The sequence below is a fragment of the Grammomys surdaster genome, unplaced genomic scaffold (assembly GCF_004785775.1).
Source record: "Grammomys surdaster isolate TR1022 unplaced genomic scaffold, NIH_TR_1.0 133, whole genome shotgun sequence".
In the NCBI taxonomy this organism is placed as follows: Eukaryota; Metazoa; Chordata; class Mammalia; order Rodentia; family Muridae; genus Grammomys; species Grammomys surdaster.
In genome coordinates, this window is record NW_021604591.1 from 3,499,650 (window position 1) to 3,510,808 (window position 11,159).

Sequence of the window (11,159 nt, forward strand, 5' to 3'; positions counted from 1 at the left end):
TAACGTAGTGTGTAGCTGACAAGCAGCGTCCTGTCGCTTGTTCCTCTTGTAACTCAGCCTCCAGCCATGGCTGAGAAAGGACGGGCAGCAGTGCTTCGCTCTCCTGGTACCGCTCTTCCAAAGCCAGTCCCTTTGCTTCCCATTTGGCACAGTATTGCTGAGCTGGTGTGTACCTAACTGCAAACCAGGAAAAACTTAGGACACTGGGATTGCATCTGAAAGCTGTCTCTGGTAGTGTTGACTGAATTATCTGGAGAGCAGAGAATCCACCTCTTCCCAGCCTTGCCCAACACCAGGGCTTCTGGACTCCTTCTGTTAGTGTGGGCCGGCTGCTGCTGTTGAACCCCTGCAGCTGTCTGGGAGAAAGTGGTGGAGATTAGGGAGCCCCAGAAGGGAGTTCTTCGCTGTAGAGCGTGAGGCAGCCAGAGGAACCTAAACATCCTGGCAAGGCAGGATGCAGAATGACATCTCAGCAGAGGTTCCTGTGGCTCTAGAGGGACACAGGAGTGGCACAAAAGGAGAGCTCTGAGCTTCTGGCTCTCACAGATCCTCAGAAGGAGACAAAAGTTAGGACATTTCTATACCCCATTGTGTTTACTACCTCCAATCTCTGCTGCTCCAGACAAGGGGAGCACACCCTAACCGAGGTAAGACCTAATGGGGATCCAGAGAGTTGTTGACATTACAAGTCAAAGAAGAAACCAACAGGAGTGGGAGGGCCCCAGAAGAGCTGGGTGGGGTTTGTACCCAGAAAGGGTGGCACCAGGACCTTTGGCATCCTGTTGTAGCTGAGAAACCATTAACCATGCCTGGAGCCTCAGAGGGTCTTTAACAGCTTATGGGAGATTAAGACAGATACCAATCAGCCAGCCAGCTCTGCAGGAAGCAGAGGTCCGGGTTCCAGAGGTGTGCCAGGAGCCTCATCCCTTAGCAGCTCAGGGACAGTTGGCTGTGATCCCAGCGGAACAGGCTGCACATAGTATAAAACTCTGGCCTGGACTCTGCAGTAATCTGGAGTAAGTAGGCTTGGTAAGGGAGATTTCATTCAGTAAGGTTTCATTCTCTTTCTGATGTTGGTATTTACCTTTGTGACTTGTTTCATACTCACTCTTCTGCTAGTACCTTAGTTCAGGCCTCGTGTCTCAGATCTGGATAGCGATGGCAGTGTCTGCCAAGCCTTTGGGTCACAACTTTTGGGATCTAGTGACACCTGAAATTGCCCCCCTGGAATTAAATCTCAGCTGCTGCTTTCATATCTGCTTTCTTCCAGTTTGGGTCTGGTGTGTGGTTGGGGATTAAACCCAGGGCTTATACATGAAAGACAAATGCTCTGCCGACTGACCACAACAGTTTAACCATGCCCAAAGCCTGCCAGGCCTCCTCATCCATACCTGCTTGTTCTTTCCTCCCATCTGTAAATTCCTCTCCCTCCCCCCTTGTCCCTCTTCCCTCTTCCTAAATACCTCTCAGTATTTCCTGTCTTATCTTAACCATTACTCTGAGAGGAGCCTTTCTAGAATCGCCCATGCATACCTGTCTGGAGACAGCTGGCGGCTTCCTTTCCTTCCCAGTTCAAGTGCACCTGGGTACACAGTGCCATGTGCTTTTAGGATGTTCCCAGGCTTGTGTTTCCCCTTGCGTTTGCTTCAGAAACATTTGTGACTTCAGAGGGAAGGAAGCCCATGTTCAGGAAGAGACTGTGCCCTGCTTAGGTTATGTTGTAGCTGCTTGTCAAACTGTTGCAATCCATCATTTAAAACGTATTAGCCTAGATTTAAAAGAGTCAGGAAAGAAAGGGATGGGACATATCATAGCAGTCGGTCTGGTAAGTGCTTTTCTGAAAACTGCCCTGCGTATTTCTGTGGATTACGGTCAGAAAGTCTGAGAAAAGCATGGACTGTAGGGCACTCTGAAGCTGCTGCACCGAGTTGTGGTGATTGGATCATTAGCTGTCAGTCGGTCACTTGAGTGCACACTGCTGTGTCTCCTGTGTATAATTTGCATGGACGTGGTGTAAGTACAAGGCTCTATTTACTGTTTGATTTTTTTTCTCTCTCTAGTCTCTTGACCTTTTGACACCTGGTCCAGCCTATTTGTCCTTCTGGCAGGTGGCTCAGTTACTCAATATATGAATAGTTTATCCCTCCTCTATTCAACATCTGTGACTTCTCTGAGAACAGCCATGCTGTTGCTGGTGGCCAGGGTCTGGCCTAAGTGTGTTCGGGTTCTTAGTCTCTTATTAAAGGGATTGAAACAAAGACACACTCAGATTGCAGAAGGAACAAGGGAGCTTTATGCAATGCAGAATGACAGAACAGGCCTGATTCTCTGGCAAGGCAGACTTCGCGAGTGAAGATTCTGAAGGGCCCTGATTAGTGTTGCAATTTCCCTTCGAGAGAAGGAGGGTTTGGGCACTAGGAGCATAGTTCTGGGTAGTTCTGTGTTACTTGACAGCTTTTAAGTTAACTAACCATTTCTCTACCTTGCATATTCCTTCTCATCTGATTTTAATTATATACATATCCAGTGAGGTATGACATGGTAGGTAGGAATATACCTTAAAAGTTCACTTTGGCCGGGCAGTGGTGGCACACGCCTTTAATCCCAGCACTTGGGAGGCAGAGGCAGGCGGATTTCTGAGTTCGAGGCCAGCCTGGTCTACAGAGGGAGTTCCAGGACAGCCAGGGCTACACAGAGAAACCCTGTCTCGAAAAACCAAAAAAAAAAAAAAAGTTCACTTTGAAGACAATTTGCCTGATTGTACATGGACTCCAAACCAGCTCAGGCCAGAATGGCCTATCTTCTGTACCCAGACCCAACCCAAGTATGTCTGAATAGGATCTAAGATTGATGGCCATTGAGACAAGGAGAAACTTAGTCTATTCAGAAAGGGGTCTGTGTGCACAGGGGTCTTTTGTTGATTATGCATTCCTAGGTTTAGAGAGGGGGGGGTGTGTATACATGGTACATGTAGGTAAGAGTGGGTATCAGGCTGTCAAGTGAATTATTAGAGGGGGGTGTGTATAGTCCAAACCAAGTGGAGCTCATATCTCACTGTGGCGGACCTCAAGACCCACCCCAGTCAGTTGACTTACCAGCTTGTACTCTGAATATGACTGGGCTGTAGTGACAGGAATTTACAAGAGGGTACTCTCCACAGCTGTCCTCAGCAGAGTTGTGGCAGACATTGTGAAACTTGAACATCTTCAGATGGAGTTGTAACTTAAAAGCTTACTGGGGCTTTGTAGGTAGCACAGGTAAATGAAGTGGTGATTGATTTCAGATTTTCTGATTATTCAGGAAATAATCCCTGACCACTGGCCTTGGTTTCAAAAGGCTGTGCTGGTGCCGAGATGGGGTGAGGTGCTGTGCACTGAGACAGTCATGTCCTGTGTAAGCAATAGCTCCTTTCTGCTAGAGACAAATTTGCCAGGTAGAAATGTAGAACTTCAAGAAAACCAAGGCTTCATGTACAATTTCATCTTTTAAATTGTCATTCCCACCCCCCCACACACACACACACAAAACAAAAAACAAAAAATAAAACCCTCAAAAACAAAGCAAAGCCGGGCGGTGGTGGCGCACGCCTTTAATCCCAGCACTTGGGAGGCAGAGGCAGGTGGATTTCTGAGTTCAAGGCCAGCCTGGTCTACCGAGTGAGTTCCAGGACAGCCAGGGCTACACAGAGAAACCCTGCCTCGAAAAACAAAAAAAAAAAAAAACAAAAAAAAAAAACAAAAAACAAAAAAAAAAAAAAAAAAAAAACAAAGCAAAATCACAAACCCACCAACTCTGGACAGGCCAGCTAAGCTGGATTTGCGGCAGTTCTGACTCTGACCCATGCATCATGGTATCTTAACTATTTCCTGTTTCATCAGCCATGTCACACAAATGGTAAGACGATGGTCTCCTGTTGAACCTGGTTCCTTATAGCTGGTCTGACCATTCAAGAATACATTTTAAATACTTTGAATCAGCTTTCAAACGCAGGACTGAAAGTTGAGGCACACGCATGCCTTCGGTGCTCATTGACATCTTCTGGCAGGTTTGATCCAGGCTCTCTGGCAGGTGTTGAGAAATCTATCAGTGGGGTTTCTGAACCAGGAAACTGGAATTTGAGTTTTCTTATCTCTCTCACGCATGCTGACTTTCTTGCCTTCTCCTCTGTGCCTGTCTACTTTCCCCCTTATTCTCTTTTTGGTCTGAAAAGTATTTTTCCTTCTCTGGGAACTGAGTGGCACAGAGCCAGCCTTAGTGCTTTCTTCTTATTCACACACCAAAAATAACTTTCAAAATCCCTTTTCGTTGTCTTGACCATTTTGGGGAAGCCTCAGCTCATGTAGCATTAGTCTTCCTGACATTGTTTTTGGGACTCTTGATAACTCTCTGATGTTTTTTCTTGGTTATGCACGCTCCTTTTTCTGTCCCTTTACACATGAGCATATAAAGTTGGAGTGCCTCATGTCTGTAAGCCGTGCTTGTGTAAGTTTCTAAAGTGAGCAGTGAGATACACTCCTTAGGTGTCTAAAAGTTGTTTTTCCAGAAGGTTGGAGATAGGAGAGTTTCCTTGAGCTGGGAGAGTTTTGCTGTACCAGCTCTGGCTAGGGAAGGCATAGGAACCCTTAGGATGTAGACATTGTCTTTCATTACCTACTACCCGTTGTGGGAGGCAGCTGCTTAGATACGTAGTAAGTGAAAAGTGGGGAAGAAGCCACAGTATGCAGGGTACCTGGAAGAGTCCTGGAGAGAGAGGTACCGCTAACTCGGGTAGCAGTAGAAGTGGTGCTTTAAGAGTAAACCGCAGTGACCAGTGGAGAGGCCAGAAACCCTGACAACCACACGCTCAAGGTTCTAAGACATTAGAAAAGCATGGGGGTCCTTTGTGGCCAGAACAGGAACCAGTAAGGAGGAGGCAGGATCTACAGGCTGAGGTTTCTTTGTAACAGGCCCTATTTTCCAGTGCCTGCCACCATTCTGGAGCCTGTGATGGCTGTGCCTGACAATCATGGGGACCCTGGAGCCTGTGATGGCTGTGCCCGACAGTCATAGGGTTGGTGTTATCATAGCCATCTTCTTAAAGCATTTTGTGTGCTACCCAAGGAACTAATTTATTTTTTAGCTTTCTACTTTGACAGAATCTTAAGATGTATACAGAGTTGTAAGAATCATGCCTGGAACTCCCATGTACCCAGAATATTTACATTCTCAGTTACTTCATCATTTTCTCTTTCTATATATTCTTATATATGCATATAAACATTTTATGACTACCTGAGATTAAGTTAGCGTCCCTTTACTGCCATATATATGGATGTGTTTGTCCTAATAACAAGGGCATTTATTGTTTTTTAATTGTTTGTTTGTTTGTTTTAATGATTTAGTATAGGTGGGTAATGGTGGCGCACGCCTTTAATCCCAGCACTCAGGAGGCAGAAGCAGGCAATCTCTTGAGTTTGAAGCCAGCCTGGTCTACAGAGTCTAGGACAGCCAGGGTTACATAGAGAAACCCAGCCTTGAAAAACTAAAATAACCAATTAAAGATTTTGTGTGTGTAAGCATAAGTGTGCCCATGGAGGCTAAAAGACATGTCAGATCCCTTCAAGCTGGACAGGCATTTTATGAGCCACCTGGTGTGGGTGCTGGGATTTGAACTCTGGTCTTAAGCAGCAAGTGCTCTTAACTGCTGAACTATTTCTTCAGCCCCCAAATTGGTTGGATTCTGTAGTTCTAATCATTACCATTTGGAGAGGTGATACAGAGGATTGGACCTAGGGCCTCACACATGCTAGTCATGTGATTTCCACTGTGCTACATCCCCAGAAACATTTTCTTATCTAATTACAATGATCCAGGTCAAGATTAGGATGGACAAAGCCTTATTCTGTCCCTATTGGTATTCAGATTGCATCAGTAGGGCAGCTGGTACTTTCCCCTAGTTTGAGATCTAACCTATAAACATGTATTTTGTTTATATAAACTGGAAGAGGTTTCTTTCTTGATTATAGGCTTTGAGAGAACACTTCAGGTATTATGTAGAACACTGAAGTTTTGTTTACCTGATAATTTCCCCATGAATAGACTCAGCTTCTACATTTTGGTAGGCTTTGTCTGAGTTGTGAGTCCTGTGTCCTATCCAGGCCGTGTTATTAGTGTTGCCATATTGTAATGATCACTGTAATGGGTAGTTTGATTGGATGAAGAAATACTTTGGACATTAAGGCACACCTTATGTCTTTGAGGACTTTTATAAAGAGGATATGTGGGCACTGTTCCTTGGACTGAGAGTCTATACTGGAAAAAAAAAAAAAAAAAGGAAGAGCCAGCTAAGGGTCAGCATTTCCCTCTGTGTGTGTCTGGTCTGCTGAGACGTGAGCCAGCGAAGACACTGCACCCTTAGTACCACAGCTGTGTGAGTTCCTGCCATCAAACCGGTTGTACCTGTGGTGGATTGTTCCCACAGACTGTGAGGCAAAAGCAGTCCCCCTCCCTTACGTTGTTTCTTGTCAGTTATTTGGTCACAATGATGAAAAATGTTATAATTAATGTTGACTTATAACATTGGTTAATTTGTTAATAATAAGTTGGTTAAGGTGTTACTAAAATTCCCCCTTGTATCTGGCAGCTTTCTATTGTCGTGAAAAAGCAACAGAAATAGAAAGAAATATCTTGAAAGTTGTTTAACAGTTTCAGAGGATTCAGACAATAGCCACTTGGCTTCGTTGGTGTCCGAGGCAGGACATCGTGGTGAGAGGAACAGTGGCAAAGCAAAGGGGACTGACTCACCTCAGGGAGCCGGGAAGCAAAGAAAGGAGCTGGGTCCCCTTTGACCTGCTCCTGGTTAAGCCCTAGCTTCCCAAGTTCCATGGCTTCCCAGCAGTGCTAACTACTGCAGAAAGAGCTTTTAAGACCTGTGTCTCTGGGTGCTGCAGAGCTAGATTGATCATTGGCCTGTGCAGCAGCTGCCGTGACCTTTGAGGTTTTCAGTAGCTGTCAATCCTGCATTACACCAGGCTCCTAACTACTGCCTGTGCCTCGGAAATTGTCCTTCCTTCTAGGGTTTTCCTGGCCATTGGTGGAGAGGAAGGACTTTTCTTTCCAAGGGATGAGTCTTGCAAATGTAGTGTCTTGTCCTTGTGTTCACCTCTTCCTTTCTGGACCATGTCCTTTAGGCCCACTTCAACCACTTTCTAGCATCAAGTATATGTTTAATGGTTGTTCCTGGGTGAGAGGCCTGAATCTTTTCAAACAGGAACTTAAACACCAAGAGCCCAACTAGCTCTACACAGAGCGGGGTTCATATCAGCATGAGGCAGGGCTAATCTCAATTTGGGGCTCAGTAGAATCAGTCATCAGTTATTGGATGCTTAAAGACCCTTTTAGGTTTGATCTGAGCTCTCACAAGGCCAGGAGGTACTGAGAACTCCACATAAAACCTCTTTGTGTGCTTGTGTATATGTGTGTGTGTGTGTGTGTGTATGTATGTATGGAGGTCCGAGGACAGCCTTTCTACCACACATGCCTAGAGCTTGCTAGGTAGGCCAAGCTGGATAGTCAGCCAACCCCAGGAGATTGGTCTACCCTTCCCTAGCTCTGAGATTATAAGTTGGTAAAGCCAGCTAAAGGGTAGAGGTACTTGAAGGTATAGACTGAGTCTCCTACAAGTCCCAGGGGAGAATCTGCAAGGAAAGAGGGGTTTGGAAGTATAGCTGGGTAATGTGAAGCAGGGAGATACTTTGCTAATAGTATGGTTTATGTTTTTCCTTTCCCCCCTCTCTGTTCTCTCTCCAGACAGGCTCAGAGCTCAGCCCAGTTGATGGACCTGTTCCAGGTCAGATGGACTCAGGGCCAGTGTACCATGGAGATTCAAGGCAGCTAAGCACCTCAGGGGCACCGGTCAATGGTGCTAGAGAGCCTGCCGGACCCAGTCTTCTGGGAGCTTCGGGTCCTTGGCGGGTAGACCAGAAGCCCGACTGGGACGCTGCCTCAGGCCCTACTCACACTGCTCGCCTGGAAGATGCCCACGATCTGGTGGCCTTTTCGGCCGTGGCCGAAGCTGTGTCCTCTTATGGGGCCCTTAGCACCCGGCTCTACGAAACCTTCAACCGTGAGATGAGTCGTGAGGCTGGGAGCAACGGCAGGGGCACCCGGCCTGAGAGCTGCTCTGAGGGCAGTGAAGACCTGGACACGTTACAGACAGCCCTGGCCCTTGCAAGGCATGGCATGAAACCACCCAACTGCAATTGCGATGGCCCAGAGTGCCCCGACTACCTCGAGTGGCTGGAGGGGAAGATCAAGTCTGTGGCCATGGAGGGAGCGCAGGGGCGGCCCAGGCTCCCAGGCACTCTGCCTCCTAGTGAGGCTGGCCTCCCAGCCCCAAGCACCAGACCACTCCTTAGCTCTGAGGTCCCCCAGGTACCTCCCCTGGAGGGCCTGCCTCTGTCCCAGAGCGCCCTGAGCATTGCCAAGGAAAAAAACATCAGCCTGCAGACAGCCATCGCCATCGAGGCCCTCACACAGCTCTCCTCGGCCCTCCCTCAGCCTTCTCATTCCACCTCCCAGGCCTCTTGTCCACTCCCTGAGGCCTTGTCCCCTTCTGCCCCTTTCAGATCTCCCCAGTCCTACCTCCGGGCCCCCTCATGGCCTGTGGTTCCCCCAGAGGAACATCCATCCTTTGCTCCTGACAGCCCAGCCTTCCCTCCAGCGACTCCAAGAACTGAGTTTTCTGAAGCATGGGGCACTGACACCCCTCCAGCGACACCCCGGAACTCCTGGCCTGTACCTCGCCCAAGCCCTGACCCTATGGCTGAACTGGAACAGCTGTTGGGCAGCGCCAGTGATTACATCCAGTCAGTATTCAAGCGACCTGAGGCCCTGCCCACCAAGCCCAAGGTCAAGGCTGAGGTCCCCCCTCCCTCCCCTGCTCCAGCACCACTTCCTATTTCCCAGAGGGAGGCTCCCCTGCCCTCTTCAGAGCCTGACACCCACCAGAAGGCCCAGACAGCGCTTCAGCAACACCTTCATCATAAGCGCAACCTATTCTTGGAACAGGCCCATGATGCCTCCTTCCCTATATCCACAGAGCCTCAGGCTCCTGGTTGGTGGGCCCCACCAGGCTCACCCGCCCCACGGCCTCCTGACAAACCACCCAAGGAAAAGAAAAAGAAGCCCCCTACCCCAGCTGGAGGTCCTGTGGGAGCAGAGAAAACCACCCCTGGGATCAAGACTAGTGTCCGAAAGCCCATTCAGATCAAGAAGTCCAGGTCCAGAGACATGCAGCCCCTCTTCCTGCCTCTCAGGCAGATTATTCTGGAAGAGCTCAAACCCCAAGCCTCAGAAGGACAAACGCCTCCGCCTGCCCAGCTCCCCGTCCCACCTCCTGCCTCCCAGAGCTGTGCCACCCCTCTACCCCCAGAACCTTCTCTTGCGCTATTTGCACCTAGTCCCTCCGGGGACAGCCTGCTGCCCCCTACTCAGGAAATGAGATCCCCCAGCCCCATGGTAGCCCTGCAGTCAGGCTCCACTGGTGGCCCCCTGCCCCCTGCCGATGACAAGCTGGAAGAACTCATCCGGCAATTTGAGGCTGAATTTGGGGATAGCTTTGGGCTTCCCGGCCCTCCTTCGGTGCCCACTCAAGACCCTGAAAGCCAGTCAACATGTCTCCCAGCTCCGGAGAGCCCTTTTGCTACCCGCTCCCCCAAGAAGATCAAGATCGAGTCTTCAGGGGCTGTGACTGTGCTCTCAACCACCTGCTTCCATTCAGAAGAGGGAGGACAGGAAGCCACACCCACCAAGGCTGAGAATCCACTCACACCCACCCTCAGTGGCTTCTTGGAGTCACCTCTTAAGTACCTAGACACACCTACTAAGAGTCTGCTGGACACACCTTCCAAGAAGGCCCAGGCTGAGTTCCCCACCTGCGATTGTGTTGGTAAGTCCGTCCGTTTGAGCCTTAGAGAAGAACGAGGGGCAGCCTAGTGGGCTGGGGTTTCTGTGGCCCCTTCATTAGATGGTTTAGTGAATACCTACCATTGTGCTATGTCATGGGAAACGAGCTAACAGGCAAGAGGAAAAAAAAAATCCATCTCCCAGGTCATTCTAGATTCTGTGAAACTGACATCACGGAGGCCTTCCTGCAGGAGGTGGTACTTTTGCATGGCACTGCAGGGCCATCTGCTAGAAAGGACCTGTTCTAGGGGTTAGAAGTACCTTGTGAAAGTAGGATTTGTTTGGAATCCTTTTGGCCTAGCAAGAGCACAGTAGGATGAGGTGGCTTGAAGTGGTGGACAGGAGTCAGGTCAGTCAGGGCCCAGTGGCTAATGTCAGGAATTAGACTTGACCCTAGAAGGAATAGTCGGTTCCCTGAGGGTTTGAAAGCAACTGATGTCTTTGTTATCTTACACAGTTTCAAAACTTCTGGCTTATGGTGGAAGGAGAGACTGTCCAGGAAGTATAAGGAAAATGCCATGAGCTATGCAAGAAAATGTGTGTGCCTGAGTGGGAGAGGGAGGTAGAGGGAGCAGGGGGATGACAGTTCTAGTACAGGTCTTGGGTCTTGGCTGTGACAGTGTTCACTCAGAGTGAGTTTGGAGGTGATGTGCACTCTGGTTGTATAGGCCCAGAGGTAACACGCGCATGTGTTCTGACATGGTTATGTCTGGGATGTGGTGTCCCTGTGCCACAGGTCAGGGGATAAAGAGCCCATCAGCTTCTAGGCTTTGGGTACCTTAGAGCCACCACCATGGGCTGACCATCTCAGAGTAGGTCCTTGGTGTGGTGGCAGCCCTGGATCTGCTCTGGCTTCTGTGTCTTGCTTAAGAGAAGCCCGTGATTGGCACATGCATTGCAGGTATTGCCAGAAACACAAATGTGCTCATGACATTCCATAGACTCTGTGTGATACACAAAGGCTGTCTTCTGCTTTGTCTTCCTACTTACTGTGTGTAAGGTGCTTGTCCCGGGGCTAGAGAGATGGCTCAGTGGTTAAGCATACTAAATACTCTTCCAGAGGTCCTGGGTTCAATTTCCAGCAACCACATGGTGGCTCACAACCATCTGTAATGGGATCTGATGCCCTCTTCTGATGTGTCTAAAGACAGCTACAATGTACTTATATAAGTAAAAGAGAGAGAGAGAGAGAGAGAGAGAGAGAGAGAGAGAGA

General features: G+C 48.7%; 1 protein-coding gene across 2 annotated transcripts in view; it reads left to right on the forward strand.

Annotated features, from left to right (window-relative positions):
- Tet3 (tet methylcytosine dioxygenase 3) overlaps window positions 1-11,159 on the forward strand; it is a 93,206-nt gene that overhangs the window by 42,974 nt on the left and 39,073 nt on the right. For both annotated transcript variants that reach the window (XM_028762277.1, XM_028762278.1), the window contains one exon: window positions 7,789-9,928. In XM_028762277.1, coding sequence (XP_028618110.1) covers window positions 7,789-9,928 — 2,140 coding nt within the window. The remainder of the gene's footprint in view (window positions 1-7,788; window positions 9,929-11,159) is intronic.